Source organism: Sinocyclocheilus grahami, unplaced genomic scaffold (assembly GCF_001515645.1).
Source record: "Sinocyclocheilus grahami isolate Dianchi unplaced genomic scaffold, SAMN03320097.WGS_v1.1 scaffold1036.1, whole genome shotgun sequence".
In the NCBI taxonomy this organism is placed as follows: domain Eukaryota; kingdom Metazoa; phylum Chordata; class Actinopteri; order Cypriniformes; family Cyprinidae; genus Sinocyclocheilus; species Sinocyclocheilus grahami.
Window position 1 is genome coordinate 92,609 of NW_015506215.1, and position 19,523 is coordinate 112,131.

Consider the following 19,523-nt stretch of genomic DNA (forward strand, 5'->3'; position numbering starts at 1 on the left):
CTTTGTACTCCTCACCTGGTTGCTGCCACACACGCTTGACACCATCTGAACCAATTCATGTCCTTAGTCTGCTTGTCTTCAGCAAACTGTTTGTGGGCTTTCTTGTGCATCATCTTTAGAAGAGGCTTCCTTCTGGGACGACAGCCATGCAGACCAATTTGATGCAGTGTGCGGCGTATGTTCTGAGCACTGACAGGCTGACCCCCCACCCCTTCAACCTCTGCAGCAATGCTGGCAGCACTCATACGTCTATTTCCCAAACACAACCTCTGGATATGATGCTGAGCACGTGCACTCAACTTTTTTGGTCGACCATGGCGAGGCCTGTTCTGAGTGGAACCTGTCCTGTTAAACCGCTGTATGGTCTTGGCCACCGTGCTGCAACTCAGTTTCAGGGTCTTGGCAATCTTCTTATAGCCTATGCCATCTCAGCAACAATTATTTTTTTCAGATCCTCAGAGAGTGAGTAACACTAATGAGTCACATGACACCGGGGAGAGAAAATGGCTAATTGGGCCCAATTTGGACATTTTGACTTAGGGGTGTACTCACTTTTGTGGCCAGCGGTTTAGACATTAATGGCTGTGTGTTGAGTTATTTTGAGGGGACAGCAAATTTACACTGTTATACAAGCTGTACACTCACTACTTTACATTGTAGCAAAGTGTCATTTCTTCAGTGTTGTCACATGAAAAGATATAAAAAAATATTTACAAAAATGTGAGGGGTGTACTCACTTCTGTGAGATACTGTATATGTGTGTGTACATGTACAGGAAATGTGTGAACTCATACCATCGGTTCGTCAGTGTTTTTCTGGAATTGAACCAGGCGCACTCGTGTAACGTTCTCTATGTCCATGTCTCCGTTCGTGCTCTCAGGTGAGTCTCCGTTGAGATATGGTGATGTGGGGGGTGGGGTGACCCTCAGCGCCTCGTCACTGTATACCTCATGTGCCACAACATCATGAGTCTGAAGTAAGGCCTGAAAAAGAGTGATAAAGAGTGAGATAGTTTCACACATGCACACAATAAATAATCTTATACACATCACCTTAGCAATCATAGAACAATGCTTTAGTAACCAATCAAGGCATCAAGCTGTGCAAATACCCTCACGTTTACACTACTGTGGAAAAGTTTGGCTTCAGTAAGATTTTTAATTTTTTTGAAAGAAGTCTCTTATTCTCACCAAGGCTGTATTTATTATGATCAGAAATATCTTGAAATATGATTATAATTTAAAATAACTGTTTCCTATTTATATATAAATATATTTTAAAATGTAAAATATTCCTGTTATGGCAAAGCTGAATTTTCAGCAGCCATTACTCAAGTCTTCAGTGTCACATGATCCTTAAGAAATCATTTTAATATGATGATTTGGTGCTCAAGAAACATTTTTTTATTGTTATCAATGTTGAAAACAGTTGTGCTGCTTAATATCTTTGTGGCAACGGTGATATATTTTTAAGGATTCTTTAATGAATAGAAAGTTCAAAAGAACAGCATTTATTTGAAAATGATTTTTTTTTAATCAATCAATATAAAAGTATTTACTGTCACTTTTTAATCAATTTAATAAATCCTTGCTGTTTAAAAGTATTAATTTATTTAAAAAAAAAAAAAAAATCTTACTGACCTGACCCCAAACATTTGAATGTTAGTGCACAAATCTAGTTTATTATCATGCTTTATGACTGATGCCTGCCTTCCTAAAAATCAAATGTAATAGACTTCAGTAACATTAGGTAAATTTTTCTCACCAGCTCATCTCATCCTACTATCTTGTGTGCAATTATGAGAGTGTGAGAAAAGCATCAAGGGCAATGTCATGCTGGAATTCAACAGCTAGTACCTGCTGGTAACTCCCTCCTCTCATGTGTTTTTTTTCTTTTCTGCCCCATATCCCCCCACTCTTGACCTGACATTCAGAGTTAGTGAGGCTGACATCACCCCAGTCTCGTTTTCTCATGCATGAGCTCCTTTTTAACCCCTTCCCTCTTTATTTTTCTCAGTTCTGTAGTAAATCCCCAGTTCAAGTGGAAGTAAAAAAATGATGTAAAAAGCCCCCAAATAAGTCCCATGCAGTCTGGATCATGCCAGAGACAATTTTAATTAATTTCACTCAGTTCCATGCAACATTATTTGACTCCCACACAGAATCAGATTTTCCTATTTTTCTACTTTTAATCTTACGAACGATTCTCACCCTCACTATCACCTCTGACTGAAAGGTAAACCTGTACAATTATGTCATATTAAAGTATTAATAAATTGTCTTTTTAGACTGAAAAGGTTGTTTCAATTTTGAAAGTTAGAACATGTTTTCTGTTTTATTTGAAAGATCAAGGATTTTATTCCTCATTATACAACCCCTGAAAATAAAATTAGACACCAAAAAAAGTATGGAACCTTTAATCAACTAAGCTTCTAGATGAACCTTATTGACAAACAGTCAGTTTAGAGCGAAGGGCAAACTCTCTGCTTCATCTGTCATGAGGTTGTTTGTCCCACTGATAAAAACACAGAAATAATGCTCTGAACACAGATGACTAACAAACATCTCATTGATTACAGAAGAGGATTACAAAAAAGCAATGCAAAGTCTGAGATGGTGAAACATCAAGACCGCAGACAACGTCCGGAATAAATAGATCCAACACATAAAACCTCATAAAGAAGTACAAGTGCTCTAATTAAGCTCTCAAAGATAGTTTTGCTGACAGAAATTTTATCAAGCTTGAAGACTCCACTTTTGTTGTTTCACAGCACTTCATGATGTTAGCAGTGCAGTCGGACACTACAATGATAATGAGGATCACTTTGAGATTCCTAAAGTTACTTCTGTATCAGTTGAAAACAGTTGTGCTGCTTAATACTTTTGTGGAAAACCATGATACAATTTTTTTTTCAGGATGCTTTGATGAATAGAAAGTTTAAAAGAACAGCATTTATTTTTTTGAAATGTCATTACTGTCATTTTTAGTCAGTTTATTGTTGTTGCTGAATGAAATTATTAATAATAAAAAAAACACTTTGATTGTTAGTGTATTTCCAACAGTATACTAAAAGTTAGGGTGGGAATCCATTAGATGGTGAAAAGTGGGCAATTCATACCTCAATGTAACCAGAGCCAAAGTAAAACAATGACTAAAAAGATATTGGGCTATTGGCTACTATTTTATCAAATAGCCAACACAAGTGAGGCCAGCATAAAAAAAAAAATGTTTCAGAGGAAAAACAAGGTATAACATTTTGATTAAATATTACAAGGAATAACATGCACAAATTAATTATTCACAACAAGACCAGGAAGTGCATTAAGAAAGTAAATATGGTTCATTTAGACTTCATGTTGACTTTAAGGTGTACTGTAAAGAGATTAACAACAGAACTAGCACTGTGCTGCTGTGACTCACCATGAAATGGGGCTGGGTTAGAATCCGTCTCAGTTCTTTAGCGTCTGCATTCTCCGGGTAGCATGAAATCTCCTCCAGTACCTACAGACAGACAGAGTAATCAGGCTTTTCCTCAGGCTGTCATCTCCACGCTATTTAATTCTTGAAGTAAGTAAAGATGTTGCTTTTTCATCTCGTACACTGCAACACGACTCTGAGCTGGACTGCTGAGACCCCACACATCATATATCAGAAGAGACACACACACGCAAACATTTCTGGCATGACCCTTAGACCCCATGTGACCAATCAGCACCGCTGTCTGGGCTCATTTGGACCTTCCATTGGCGGGGTGGGACGGGTCAGGTGGGAGGGGGTGATTTGGCACAGTACTGCGGATATGTCACAACTCCCCGCTGAATGATGCTGAGCGCCGGATCCTGGACGTCTTTTGAACCACACTAATCATCTCTAATGAGCTCTAATCAATGGTCAAACCCACCTGGCAGCCCCTCACTGCCAGTCAACATCACTAAATGTAAAGCTCAGACATTTACAAGAATCCTAGAAATTTCCACATGTTCTACAAAAGTGGTAAAAAAAATAAGTGGACAAAAAATTTCTGCAGCTTACATATTCCAGATGTTTCAAAGCCGTGCTCGACCCGTCTTCGGCGGAGGTCTTAGCATGAGAGACACACACAGGAAAGTTTTATAACATTTGATACATATAGTCTGTGTAAGAAGCAGCAGAGTCGAAGGCTGAATTTTTAAGAGTTAGGCACTATGCCGCCTCCGCAAGTTTCAGTCTCTCTGGGAAAACAGTGAGAGGTGATGGGTTAGTTTCCGCCCCGCTGGCTCTAAGCAATACAAAGAGGATAATCCTTAAGCATTTCACCATTGCCAGTGATCACAAGCAAGAGGCCAAGGAGGGTTATTTGAGAGCACAGCTCTTTAATCACCAGCAGGCCTGAGTACCTTTTTGATGTGCAATACTAAAGGAAATGGATTGAGCTTTATAGGTTTTGTGACTTGTGACTGAGACATACTTGTTTTAGAGGGGTCAGGACCAAGAGGACCACTGAAGGAGTTTGTGACCAGAAGCAACCATCAAGACTAGTTTGAATCTTACTATTTTTATCTTAGAGTATGCAGATGGGTTTGAACTATTCAAAATGATATTACTTTCACCTCTTTATGGGAACTTAGCACATTTGTTTGATCAAGCTTATCTGAAGCACCAAGTTAGGATTTGTTGACATATTCAAAATACTCAGAATGCTTCTGTTGACGCAACTGCTATAAAATAAGTCATTATCAGTTTTGATTTACTAACTTTAAGTAAATGTGAAACAACAGCTTCAAGAAAAAATTTACTTTGACTTGTGGAGGATTAATCCCTTCTTGAAACTGCAGTTTAATATCGCTTTTCAAGTCGTGATGGAATGAAAGTAGTCTTGGCTGCATTCAAAACTGAATGCAAGCTTGCAGATTGAGGAGGTGCGGGTTTTACACAGACTAAAAGGAGAAGTTTGGCATGCTTATCCAGAGAACATGTTGTTGTTTCACCAGAAGTTTGAGTTTTTTTTATTAAAAATGATGTGGTCAAATAAAAACATAAAATTAGATCAGTAACATACATTTATAAAATAGATTGCTACATCAGTTGTTTATGAGAAATGCTAGATCAATGTCTTTTAAGTCTTTAGAGCCAGCAAGGAATTTTTTTAAATGCTTGTAAAGTTACTGGAAATTGGGATTAATGGGTAGTTTGTGCCTATATTTTAATTTATTGTTAAAGACAAAAGAGAACCATTAGCATAACTATTGACTGTCTATTTGTGTTATTAGTGAGAATTTGAACTGGTCTCTGTGCAAAGGAGAGAGGGAGAGAGAGAGAGGGAGAAAGGGAGAGAGAGAGAGAGAGAGAGAGAGAGAGAGAGAGAGAGAGAGAGTAAAATGCTTCAGCCAACATTGAGGCAAGCACACAGAGTCACGCATCAAACAAACAGACCGATAAGCTCACCAAACTAAATGCATTTTCACTCAAAAATTTACTTTCATGTAACTTGAGAAGTGTCGTGTCAGTCTGTGCTCTCAATGATAATATTCCATACTTGCGTATGAAAGGCGATAAAAGAGCTGCTTTGTCCAACACCACACAGTCATTATGTTATTCTACATTTTTTCTAATCTACTCAGTAGGTAAGAGCAAACAAACACATTCACTTTTTAATGCGGCTTTCTAACTGCAGCTGGTTGAAATGCATTCTAATTCACCAGGAAGAAAACAGGTATGTGTTCACACAAACAGTAGACCACTAGGGATCTGTAAATGTCACATAAATCATACACTGAGCTTAAAATTCTTAAGAGGCATTGAGTACAAAACAGACCTCTGTTTGAGGCTTTCTGTTAAACTATATAAAATCACATGAACGTCTGCTTTCTAAAAAAAACAACAACAAAAAACATAGACAGTATGTTCAACAGAGACAGTACTGAATAAAAAGAAAGACAAACTAATGACCATAAATAAATACCTCAAAGTAAAATCACTATAACTGATTTGCTGTTTGAAATTTGTGGGACCATCATCTGTAAAATACTTTTTGGTTAACAAAATTTACATACAAAGCAAAACATACCATGTGTTTTTGTTGCATGTAATTAGCTTTCAGATATGAAAATTTTGTGGACTTCCTGTTTTATAGATGACTAATTCTTAAAAAAAACCCCACTAAACTACAGTCACAGAGCAGAAGCGAAAAACCAAGACAGAAAAATGCAGTGAGGAAATTCTGTTTCTAGAAAAGCAAAGGAGTGAGTATGTCATGCAGTGAGTCTTTTCTGAACATCCTGATAAGCTATTAAAATGCAAACACTGACTAGACAGAATAGTACTTAAAATGACAACATACACCAAACATTCTATTCATCATATTTAAGTATTTAAAATGTCATTTCTGAATTAACACATCCAAGATATAAGAAAAGACAAACCATCTAAACATTGTTCCATTCAGTTTTGAGTCACATTAACATACTTTCTTTTTGAAGATATTGAAAAGAGAGATTACATTAAAACAAATTTCTGAAGAGAGCAGTAGAAAAACAAGTATTCCTGGTAGAGGTTATGTTTTTAATCAATGGTTAAGTCGAACACTACAATGAAGTTCAATTAAACTTGTGCTAGGAACTTCTTTGGCCCTCATAATTTTATAGCTACAAAGGCATCTTTCTGTAACTGTAGCCTGCACTCACCTCTTTGGCTCTCTGAACTGCGTCACTTGCAGGATTCCTGATTTGTGGTGAAGACTTGGTGTTTATCTTATCGTACAGCTGAAAAAGGGAGAATAGATAAATGAACAATCACAAGATTTCTTTGCTCTATTAAAACACTGCAGCATGCAAAGTCACATCAGGATCCTTAGAAATTCATCATTGCTCAAAACAAAACAAAACATTATCAACAAAATCAATGTTTAATAACAAGCCAATATGTTGGGTAATATGTTCTGCTTCTTGAGTAAAGGAGAATCAATAAGATGTGAACCTTTTCTCATCCACAGACATTAACATTACACTAACAGTGTTCCTTTTGTTTAGAGCCAATAAACTGACATCACAACTGAACAGTTAGGTTATAGTTTCTCCTGCAAAATGTTAATCATTAAAAGGGATGCATAATTACATAAATTTTCATTCAGAGATGAGTAATACAGTTCTCAACAGTTTTAATCAACTTATTAACAGATGTTTTCCAGTGTTCTGCAGGTGCATTCTTCTGGACGTCAGTCAGCTGAAGCATGTTGTGATTTATTTGAATATATGTGGTTCTTGAGAAGACAGACCACGTCACAAGAAAAATACCATGTTCACACATCTATAAAACATGCATGGTGCACTATTTGTGAGTGCTGTGCACAGGGTATCAGTTCTTTACATATATTAATCTGCATTTCACAACATGACAAAAACAGAACAGAAATTTCAGGGTAACATGAAGCGAAAAATTACAAGGAATATGCTTTCTAAAGAACATGTTTGGCTAAGAAAATAATACCCAAGGTTACTCACCACATCCAAAGAAAAACCAACCAAAACCAAAGTTAAACTCCAGACAAAGTTGGTCCTGATAGGATCTCAACCCCTCTGTCCTGTTTCATGAAGGTAGAGTTACACACAGAGCCTGAATGGAGAGGATGGCAAAGTCTGGAGCTGCTCTTCTGATAGACAGATACTGCTGGAGCCGCAACAGTAAAAATGCATCTAGGCTGACAATAGGTGCTATTGTTTCCCTCCCTATTCAGGATAGGAGTTGAGTTCTCAATGGGGCGACGTGCATTCACAGCCTCCTGGTGATAATCTTACCCACAGAGCACTGGCATAAGGGGCGTGTTCTCCTCTGTGCTTTCCTCTGGCCTGTGGCTATGGAGACAGGCCCTATCATCCACACTGGATTGTACCAAGCTGTACGCCCCTCTATAGAGGCCTTGGTACACACACGCACAAACATAGAGAAAGTGGGGAGAATCCACAGCTGCACTTATTGACACAGACAAAAAACGCTTAACGCCATAATACAGAAAGACTCATGTGACGTGTGACATGCATTGAAAGATGCAATGAATGAACAAAGAACAATGAATGAAAGTCTATTGAGCTCTCAAATAAACAAAAAAGATGACACTGAAAATTCTGAAATTGGTCTACTGACATTTTTTAATGATCAGCTGTGGTACTCAGAAAAAAAAGTTAACAGCTTCAAGTTAGTTATGGTTAATTATTTCAAGTACATTAGTGTAGTGTTTCCCAACCGGGGTGCCGTCTGTCGAGAGCAGGGATGCCGTGTAAAAAATCATTTTTTAAATTGCTAAAATTTAAAAAAAAGCATCTATTATATAATATCAATTTCTGATGTCGCCAATAATTAGAGATGCACCGAAATTTCGGCTGCCGAAAATTAGTTCACCACTCAGGTTTCACTTTCACGTGGCGTGACGCTCTGCGTAGCGCGTATTATCCCGCTCTATGCGTGTGCACTCCGCTCAGTCGCTCCACTCGTATACCGTTCATGCTCATCGGAAAACAGCAAAGTCCACTCAAAAACTGAGCCGACAGGAAACATCGATGTAGTACAGTATTGTTTCTGTCTGCAATAGCCCTACTGTGTTGTAACATGGTGTGGTATATGGGCAACTCTGGTAATGCTGCCCTCTCATTCATGGATCTGCTAACCACTATGTTATGCTCGCGTGTTCTGATAATAATAGCTTTCTAGGACTAAACATTATTTGGATAATTGGTAAAAAAAAATAAAAAAAAATAAAAAGTTAAATCTCTTAACACTACTGTTAGACCTACCTGAAAAACTAAGAAGCAATTTATTTAATTCGAAGGTTGGGAAACACTGCATTAGTGAACATTTGAAGTGGATCAAAACCTTTCATCAAAGTTGTCCTAAAACCAAAATGCGTTCTTGTCTTAGGACAACTTTGATGAACTTTTTTGATCCACTTCAAATGTTGACTACTATAGACTGATATCTCTAGCATGGAGGGCTTTTTGTTTGGGTCTGCTGTTAGCAGATAAATTCTGCATTACTACTGGTGTGCAATTACCCACAAATCGCTCCTAAAGGCCAAGAAACCAAATCCAACCTGCATAGACCGGTCATTGCATGGCCAAAATTATGGCTAATAGTTTATAAAATGTGAAATGATGTATGAATGATGATGAGTGAATTCAGGCTTCACAACATTATAATGTACAGTATGATAAATGAATAATCAGTTTGAGATTTGCATTTAATAGTGTTATAAAACATTCATGTTTTTTATTAAATTTAATGTTTTCAAATATTAACTTATATATTACTTTGAGCATTACATTAAGGCAAAGGTAATATAAATGTTAAAAAAATTAATATGTCAACTCTTTTAAATCTAGCTAATCTAGAAACCTGTACAAACTGATATCCCCAAAAATGGTGTAAAAGCCAGTTAATCAGATTGGAACAGCAGTTTCAGTGAACTCCTGCCATTTTTGTGTGCAATACGCATCAGAAGGTCTGTGAATGGTCCAAGGCTAAGACTAGGTTGTTGCCGATTTATCAAAAGCAAAAAATAAAGAAGAAAAAAATTCCTAATGTGACATTTTCTTCTGAAAAGTTCAAAGCAAGATTTAACAGCATCTTAACACATCAGATTATGTGGTTTAAAGGGGTAATTAACTGAGAAATCAATTTTTTGACATATAAGAGGTCATTGTACTATAAAAACAACTCAAAACCTTCTTGTTAGTCTAAAACCGCTTATATCGAAGCCAATCTGCCAAAACGACAGGTTGTGGATTGTGCCACTTTATGATGTAATAGTGTGGCTAAACACCGACTCCGCAGAAGAGTCTGAAGTGCCCGTTTAGCCCTGCCCACCAATTCGTGCATGTAGTGTAAATAGTTAGAAACAGAGGCAAACACAGGTCTACGCAGAAACCAATCAATAAAGATGATTCTGAAGACAAGATGCGGTGCAGTATCAAGTTGTGCAAAAACACAGTCTTTGCATTGCCTTCCTTCTGATCCCAACGTTAGGAAAGAGTGGATAAGCTTTATTTTCAATGAAGATCCAGACCGCGTCAGTAAGAACTTGATTCGTTTACAAACAAGGCACAATTTGATTTTCAAAAATATTGAAACTAAAAGACAATGCTGGATCCGACAGTAATGTCGCAACATACAAGTAACTTGTGAGTGTGAGTTTTTATTACGTGATCACTATTGCTTTGTCTGTTAAACAGATCCTTTGATATGTTCTGAGTATTTATGCGGTTTTAACCTAAATCACAGCAGCGTCCATCTGTGAAGGATGTAGGCTGTCAAACATACACAATTGTTAGCCAATCATAGCAGTGGGTGTTTACTTCCGAGTCTACAGTACAATCCGCCACGCCAATTCAAACAGAGCGTTTTGATGAGGGGGGATTAAAAAAAGGACAGAAAATAGCTTTTTATTCTAAATTATGTTTTTTGATTTAAAAACCTTGATAACATTATAAGGGGACCTCAGTGAATAGTACAAAATAATAAAAAGGTAGTTGACCCCTTTAATGGGGCAGTGACCCCTTTAATGAAGGAATAATTTTATGGGTATATATATATATATATATATATGTGTGTGTGTGTGTGTGTGTGTGTGCGTGCCTGTATACAGCCTCTTACATCAAGCAATGTGTGGAGGTGATGGTCCTGGAAGACGCTGTGTAGAAAGTCCAGGTCTTTCTCACTGCAGTCCGTCAGCGCATGGATTTCCTCCAAACTGTCTAGCACTTGTGACACAGCCCCTTTACATGTACACACAAACACAATTGACCACACACCGTGACCTTTAAATACCCAGGAAAAGCATTAACTTGATTTGAAAGAAGCAGGCAAACACTTAAGTCTGTAAGGGGACAGACGGTGACACCTACTTTCCGCTGCTAGTAGTCCTGCAGGGCGGCCAGCAAAGAAACAAGCAACAAGCATAATTTAACAAAACAGAGTTGATTGTGATGTGAATAGAGATATGATTCACCCACACTTAAAACAATCAGTTTGTGTAGAACTACTCACAAATGAACATTCAAATGATATTCCAAGTACACTATCAAAAACAGGTACAAAACTGTCACTGGGGTGGTACCTTGTCATACTAATATGTAGCAGTTAGGGGTAAATAAGGTACAAATATGTATCTTTTAGCTTTTGGGTACCACCCCAGTGACAGCTTTGTACCTTTTTTATGAAAGTGTATATCTTAAAGGATATAGTAGGGAAACTTTTTATTAAAAATTGTGACTCATTAAATCCAGTGTTAAGTGTTGTGGGAAAAAAGGAACGTTACCACAGATGATATGAGATATAAACAGGAAACATGAACCAGATTCTAAACCAAGCCATTGGTGGTTTGAGAGTATGTGAAATGTACACTGTAAGGTCTATTTAAAGAAGACACTAAAAAATTCCTCTGCGACAACAGCTCAAAAATAAATCTTTTTTTTCACTTTCTGAGAAAAATTTAATGGTGATTGCCTATGCAGAGCTCCCCAGCATGATGACAGGGTAGTTGTCAGGGCATTGCTAAGCAGTTTCTAGGGCATTTTCTCACTGTTTCAAGTCAAAAGTGCCCACCCTAAATTTTAATGATATTCTCACCCTCCTGCTCATGTTTCTCTCTCAGTGCAATTGTATGTTATTATTTTTGTCTATTTCATAGCCTGCAGCGAGATTAGTTATTGAGACCAGTTTTGGGCTATACTGACTGTTATGCTTGTTTAAGCATGCTACTAACAAGCTTAATCTTTTTCTCTGTCAGAAAGATAACATCTGAAAGACAAACACTGTCATAAGAGACTACAAATCTCAAAAAAGCATCTCTCCAGGAAGACAGAGTGGGTGGCATCTGATCTCTGCTGGTCGTTGTAGTACCTGATGAAGTAGGGTCCTCAGAGAAGTCAGGCAGTTCTTCAGGTGGGTCGCCATAGAAAGAGTTGAACTTGTGACTGGAGACTGCGGCAAGCACTGCACCCTGTCAAACCATAGATGTTGATCAACTCATGTGCTTTAATTTCCTGTGGCTGCCCTAATTTTTTATTTGTGGTCTTTAGTTTACACGGCAGCACATTCACGTGAATCGTGCACGAGAGCAGCTGCTAAAGCAATATGCAGAGACTGTAAAGTGCTGATGCCTCACTTTTAGTTTCCTCCTGGCATTGAACTTCCTCAGCTGCTCAACTGTCTCAGGAAGGTGGATCTTGTAGGCATAGCGGTCTCTCTCCTAAAATGAAATGCACACTTCAAATGGTGCTTATTCATCTCATTAAGGAATTACATCTTAAGTCCATAAAATCCTCAAAGCTGGGAAAAATGTATGAAACAGTCTGACTGTTTTAATAATAATAATAATAAAACATTTACATAATTTTTGCTTCACAATTAAATATTTTTAATAATTTTCAGATTAATACATGAACAAAACATCAGTAAGATCAGATAAGCAGATGTTTCCTGAATGCTGTTGATACCTTGAGCCAGGGGTGGTTGAGAGCTTCATATACTGTGATCCTCTCTGCAGGGTCCAGCATCAGCATACGGCGCACCAGGTCTTTGGCACTCTCTGAGATTTGGCCCCACTGCCGAGGATTCATCTGCACAGCAAATGCATCATAAATGGACAAACCCAGATCCTCTGATAGCACTCTTCCAACAAAATGATTCTGGCACCAGCACCGATGCTCAGAACCTGCCAACATTTCCATTGACAATGATGACACTTAGTATTAATGACTTAAATTTTAGTTTGTTCTTCACAAAAAAAATCAACAAATGGCTTCAGAAGATTTTGAATGTTGGGGTCTAGTACGGTCCACTTTTATGCTACGTTTAAAATCACCATCCACTTCAAATTGTGTGGAAAGCTGACTAAGGACAAAAATATTTAGGTCGAACTTAATTCACTTATAGTATTTATTTTAATGGAAAAACATCACCCAAAAATTCAAACAAAAAAAAGACCATCAACAATCTTAGCTATTATTCTCTGACCAAATTAGAGAACTGGAACTATCTGAAGTTGTTTTGAATAGTTTATGTGGTGAGAATATAATCTGATGTTAGTGGTTCCTGATTTGAGATCAGGTCGGTGTGCAGCCAATTTTTCAAGCCCTAAAATGTCTTTATTCAGTTTAGACAAATGAAAAGGAGCCATATAGGACACTGGCTCCAATGCACTGATGAGATAGGGATGGACCAAATGCTGAACCATTGGTTTTTGGAAGTGATGTATATATATTAAGAAGCTGTCTTGCCTCAGACCTTAAACAAATCAGTATATGTTGCCGCTTTCACCTCACTTCAGCCAATTTTTGAAGGCCTTGAGGATATTTCCAGCATGTCTTTATTTAATCTTAACAGACTTTGCTATTAAACTTCTACCTTATATTTTCCTTTTATGACTGCTTCAAACAGGCGCTCTTTGGTGCCATAGAAGGGCAGGCAGCCACTCAGGAGGATGAACAGGATGACTCCGCAGCCCCAAACATCCACAGGTTTCCCATAGGGTTCTCTTTTCACCACCTCAGGAGCCATGAAGTGAGGAGTGCCCACCCGGCCTGCAGCACAGACAACATGTGACATGTGAGCATCCATTCAAATACTTACAAAAGAGCTGTCGCTGATACAAGGTTTGAACAATTAAGCACAAGAGAGCTCATTAATCAGAACAAAGTAATTGCCTGAATGATTCAAAATTCATGACTCAATTTATGAAGCGATACTGAGTGAGAGTTATGTCCTACACATAAAATAAGGAACTGAATCCATGATTAGTCTTTGTGATACAAATGAAACCTTACTCTGAAGAGTTTCAGTTCTTCAAGCCAAAATAAAATAAAATACGTTATTTCCTATAAAGTTTGTGCTTCAATATCATGCTTTTACTACATATGAATTAGAACTAGAAGTTTCTGTATGCATGCACTATAGCCCTTAGCATGCAGTACAGGTACACAGGAAATGTCCATGTGTTACAAGTTTAACCTATAACAGCATTTTCCCAAGTACCTCCAGCTACTAATCCGGACTCTCCCAGCTGTATAGCCACACCAAAGCCACCAAGTTTCACCGGAGCAGAATTCTCCTTTGATGCCAGCAACACACAATGAGGCTGAAAAACAAAAAAGACATGTTACTCTGCTGCACAGACCACACTGGAATTGAAATTAGAAACTTCTATACATATATGTATGTGTGTGTGTATGTGTGTGTGTGTCCAACATCATTATACCATTTAATGAGATAATATGACTGATGTGCAATTATCAAAGCTCAACAAGTGGAGTATCACCCATAAGTAAAACATTTTTAAAATAAGATAATATAATCATGATTAAATATTTATATAAAATGATTGTTTTAATTGTTCAACAGCCCTCGAGTTGAAATGTGGGTTTGAGACGCTCTCCCCCCTTTAAAAGTGCCTGCACACTTTGTTTTAATGCTAACTGGTGCACAGCTGTGCTTTGAGGTATGCAAGAGTTTAGAGGAACTAAAAAAGGAAGAGCTTAAAAAAGGAAGCTTGCAAAGAGAGATCTGAATTGAGATTAGACAGAGACATTCAAAAGGAAACACAACAGAGAAGTTCTCTGATGGACTGAATTCACAAGGTAAGTTACTCTCCAATTACCTATAGTGTGCATCATGTTGCATTTCATGGCATTAAAACTTGATGTCTTTTGTAAGTACTATAATGACATCTGCTGTTTTTTTTTCTAAGGTCTGATATATACACATGCAATGACAAAAAACAATCCTCAATATTTCCCCATCGCATCGCCGACCACCATGTCGAAAATTCCCCAGTCAAACTGCCAGACGGACAACACCAGCTTGCAGGTCCCGCTGGCTATTTTCTATGCACTCTTCTTCGTGTTCGGGTTGTCTGGGAACCTGCTGGCTCTCTGGGTGTTTCTGCGAGTACATCCGAAGAAAAACTCAGTTCGCATATTCCTCATTAACCTGGCTCTGGCTGACTTGCTCCTCGTGATCTGCCTGCCTTTCCGAGTGGTGTACCATTCCAACAATGACCGGTGGGTGCTGCCGCCATTACTGTGCAGGATGGTGGGCATTATCTTTTACATGAACATGTACATTAGTATAGTCTTACTGGGCTTCATTAGTGTAGATCGTTATCTGAAGTTCCAGAGGTCGTCTTGTAGGCGGGTGTTCCTGCATAGCCGGAGTGTGCTTCTCTGCGGTGTCATCTGGGCTGTGGCATTTGTTTGTGGCATTTGCCTCATTGTCCTGAATGCAGAGCATGGTGAATCCCAACAGTGCTTCCAATACAAAACACTGCATGAATCCAAATGGAAAGCCTATTTCAACTTTGCCATCGTGGGTATGTTTTGGCTGGTCTACGGTGCGTTGGTAATCTCCTACGGAAGGATCGGAATGAACCTCCTAACAACCTCCAAAAAGAAACCGGATTTCCCAAATGCTGCCAAGTACAACAAAACAGCATGGAAGTCCTTCTTTGTGCTTTTCCTCTTCACTATATGTTTTGTGCCCTACCACTCTGTAAGGATTTTCTATATCATGTCACAGATAGCAAAAGACACCGCTTGCGAGTGGATAAGTGTGTTGGATAAAACCAATGAAGTAGTTCTGCTACTGTCTGCCTTTAATAGCTGTCTGGATCCAGTCATGTACTTTTTGTTCTGTAGTTCTATTCGCAAAGTGATGCTGAAGATCATCTGTAATAGCTTCTGTCAGCAAAATGCCAAAGGACTGATCAGTTCTATCGACACTCCACAAGAGCTGCCAAAGGCTCAGGACGTCAAACTATCAAAAACAACAGATAAAGTGGTGCTATAAATGTTTTGAAAACATATAAGCCATGTATAAATGTACAGCAAATATTTTTTTACTATGCAAGAATGTGAATATTTACATGTGCACAGCAAAGTTAAAGAAAATCTAATACTGTGCTGTGAACAGAGCAGAGTATATCTGTGCATTTATTTTCGATATTCATCAGAAACACTACCTTTTTAAATAAAAGTTTCATTACATTTAAAAAAATTATCATACAAAAATAGTTAACATGCCCTTCAACATTATTTAGTCCATCATGAACTAACAAAAAACAACATTTTTATTAATCTAGGTTAATTCAATAATTTAAAAACATTAACAGTTTATTTATAAGTATTATTGTTCATTGTTATTTCATGTTTATTACATATGAACTCATTTTGATTTATACAGCTTGAAATGTTACAAAATGTATTACTATATTTAAAAAAAACTAACATTAACCAATATTAATGAATGCAGTAAAATAATTGTTTACTGTTAGTTCATGACATCTAAGGCATCAACTAATTTTTACAAATTGAACCTTATTGTAAAGTGTGAGTTAACAATAATCCATTTAACCTACGGTGTTGTAGCTGTGTTTGCATTGCTTCTATACAGTATAGCAAATAAAATAAGCATGTAATTTAATTATGTTCTGTTGTGTTTCAAGAGTACATGTGTTTATGATCAGTGGGCTTTAAATTGCACACACGAATACATGCTAGTTTCTTTCTGTCCTTTTCTAAGTGCAAACACATACTCTATGTACTGCAATCATAGCTGAGATCATTTGTAATGAACTGCATCCACTGTGTATACTGTGTAAATATAGTAGAAAACTATTAAACTTATACAAGGTCTGTAACAGCAATTCAACTGATACAATGTCATATATATACACATATATACATACACACACATCATACCATGAGAAAATCTAAGGGGGTTAACAGGCAGAAAGAGCAGCACAGGTCTTTGGGTGCCACCTAGTGGTAAAACACCTTCTCATTCACATGAGCAGGGCACAATGAGAGAGAGAGAGAGAGAGAGGGAGAGAGAGATTTCAAGCCACTTTTATTACAATATACAACAGTTAAAAGTTCAATCCAACATCAGTCACCTAACAAAATACAAACACTTTAAATGAAAAAAAAAACCAACCCATCACCAAAAATCTCACACAAAGCTCCTTTTAAACACCAAATCAGCTCAAACTTTGCAAGATCATTCATAAATTTATAATAAATAAAATCTATTAAAATTCTGGATTTAACTGAATTAGCAAACACTGCTTTTAAATCATTACAAACCCCATGCTCATTTTTTTATTTTCTTGCAATGTAAATTGCAATTTTAGCATGTCCCAATATAAAATTAAACAACTGACACTGATACTTGCGACTCTGTGAGTATTTAAAACCACAAATAAATTTCTTCATTGAAAAACACTCATTAAAACAATTAAAAATGTTACTCAAAACACTAAATAAAGATGTCAGTCTAGAACACTGCATAAACGCATGGAAGACAGTTTCCCTTTGTGAGATAATGGTGACTTATACAGTACTCTCCACTCAGGTTTTTCATACTCATTTAAATTAAGCATCTCACGCCAAGGAGTATCAATTCTTTTATCTAAAAACGTCTTATTAAAAATTTTAACACAAATTTTATAGCAGACCTTTCCAGAAGTAATATCTGAGTCCTTCACAATCAACCTATTAACTTCTAAGAAACAGCCTTCACAATTGTCCATTGTGGGAGTTAAATATAAGTCAGGAAATGAATCGAAACAATCTGGATTTACAAGCCCCAATGAGTAATCTAATAACAATTTCAATTCTTTTTCAGACAAAGTGGCCTTCCACTTGTCAAGTACTCTGGCAACCAGACGCATAGATCTCATCCCCAGCATCTCAGTCATTGCAATCACATCTGAAAAATTAGCTCCAGCTTGTAGCACTTTCCCAAAGGTTAAAAGTCCAGAGTTGATATGATTTTCTTCTGTCACAGAGTAACTCAGTTCACTTGACAAGGCCAAACGTGAGCCAAAAATTAATGGCTCTTGCAACAGCCAGTACAAAGAGTTCACAGTCCGCTCCTTTGGAGTGTCTAACAAGACCCACACTTTAAAAAGATTCCTATAAAAAACAGGAAACTTTCAACTTTTGAGGATCTAGCCAAAATATGACTCTATCCAATCCCAGGCCTTCAAACCCTCTCAATATAGAGAAAGCTGCTTTCTTCCAGTTTGAGTTCTCTGAGCTTGTTAAAAGTCTTTGCATGAACTGATTCCTGAAAGCAGCTGTTCGACTTCGTAGATGTACCAGTCCAAACCCTCCTTCTTCTTTAGGAAGGTACAGTACACTTTTTGGTACCCAGTGCATCTTGTCCCAAAAGAAATCCACTAAACATGACTGAATCTTAGATAAAATATCTACTGGGGGATCTATGCAACTTAAACAATGCCAGAGAGTAGAGGCAACTAAATTATTTATAACCAAAAGTCGTCCTTTATATGACATCTTGGGAACTAGAAACTTCCACCTATCGAGGCAACCTTTTAAACCTTCTGAAAAGCACCTTAAAAATTTTCTTTAACAGCATTCTCATTGCCTAAAAAGACACCCAAGTATTTAAAACTATCTCTGGTCCATTTCAGACCAGCTGGTCAAATGGGTTCACCATGTAACCAACTCCCAGCAATTATAGCTTCACTCTTTTGCCAGTTTATTTTTGCAAAGGAGACATGTCTAACATCATATTTACATCATTTTGATTACTAATTAACACTATCACATCATCAGTGTCACGAATCCGGTCCATGAACTTCTATCTTCTATTTCATTTTTTGTTACCTCCAAGAGCTCTAAGTTTAACTAAATCGTCTTCTAATTTTCTTATTGACCTAATCTTATCCTTTGTGACGTTGTGAGTATATTGTTGACAAAGTTGTTTAGTTTGAACTCTAAAAAAATCCCACCACTGCTGCAAAGTTTGAAAGGAAGACTTTATTAATTTTACATTAACCCAAAAAGCCTTAAAAACATCCTTAAAATGTTTATCACCTAACAGTGTGCTGTTAAAATGCCAATAGGCACTTTTTGGTTTTACACAGTCAAAAAACATCTCACATTTCACAAGACTGTGATCATAAAAACAAACTGGAATAATTGAACACTCTTCGAAAAAATTAATTTGATGTTTAAAACCATAAAATCTATCTAACCTAGCTAAAGATAACTGCCCTTACGAAAAATATTCTTTATTCAAGTGTGCTATTAGTATACTTCTTTTAAACAAAAAATAGGAAAGTATACTTTTAGTCTGCTTTTTATGTACTTCTCAGACATGGGCTTTATGTACCTCTCAGAAATACACTTAAAATGACATTTAAGTATAATACTGTAGGGTACTCATCTTCTGTACAGAATTTCCAAAAAACACAAGTGAAGAAGAAACCGAAACAACAGATGCTTCCATGCTTCCACTAACACGATCATCAGACATAAAACGGTATCAAAACTGTGTAACATTATGGAATAAAATGTCGACCAATGAAGAGGTAATAATGACTGTCAAGCTTTGGGGTGTTGATCGACTTTATCTACGTTTTGATTATCATTCTGAATCCAATTCATAGTCTTTTTTCAGCTTTATGTTCAAAATGTTGTTTATTTCTTTATTTTTTATTTATGAAACTTATCCACATTCAAGTGTTTAAAAAA

At 37.1% G+C, this 19,523-nt stretch overlaps 2 protein-coding genes across 17 annotated transcripts in view; one reads left to right on the forward strand and one right to left on the reverse strand.

Moving 5' to 3' along the window:
• Nucleotides 1–19,523, reverse strand: part of caska (calcium/calmodulin-dependent serine protein kinase a) — a 196,313-nt gene that overhangs the window by 19,247 nt on the left and 157,543 nt on the right. For 7 of the 16 annotated variants that reach the window (XM_016251265.1, XM_016251273.1, XM_016251264.1 and 4 more), the window contains exons 6-16: nt 14,002–14,104; nt 13,375–13,550; nt 12,465–12,587; nt 12,134–12,217; nt 11,869–11,968; nt 10,872–10,889; nt 10,621–10,742; nt 6,663–6,740; nt 4,033–4,080; nt 3,421–3,501; nt 795–983 (exon numbers count right to left, since the gene is read on the reverse strand). In XM_016251265.1, the coding sequence (XP_016106751.1) occupies nt 795–983; nt 3,421–3,501; nt 4,033–4,080; nt 6,663–6,740; nt 10,621–10,742; nt 10,872–10,889; nt 11,869–11,968; nt 12,134–12,217; nt 12,465–12,587; nt 13,375–13,550; nt 14,002–14,104 (1,122 nt within the window). The remainder of the gene's footprint in view (nt 1–794; nt 984–3,420; nt 3,502–4,032; nt 4,081–6,662; nt 6,741–10,620; nt 10,743–10,871; nt 10,890–11,868; nt 11,969–12,133; nt 12,218–12,464; nt 12,588–13,374; nt 13,551–14,001; nt 14,105–19,523) is intronic. The other 9 variants (XM_016251271.1, XM_016251278.1, XM_016251276.1 and 6 more) reach the window with 3 other exon arrangements.
• On the forward strand, nt 14,510–16,039 carry LOC107565947 (probable G-protein coupled receptor 34). Its single transcript, XM_016251285.1, has 2 exons — nt 14,510–14,603; nt 14,714–16,039. Exon 2 carries the CDS (start codon nt 14,734–14,736, stop codon nt 15,808–15,810), a length of 1,077 nt encoding a protein of 358 aa, XP_016106771.1. The 5' UTR covers nt 14,510–14,603; nt 14,714–14,733; the 3' UTR covers nt 15,811–16,039.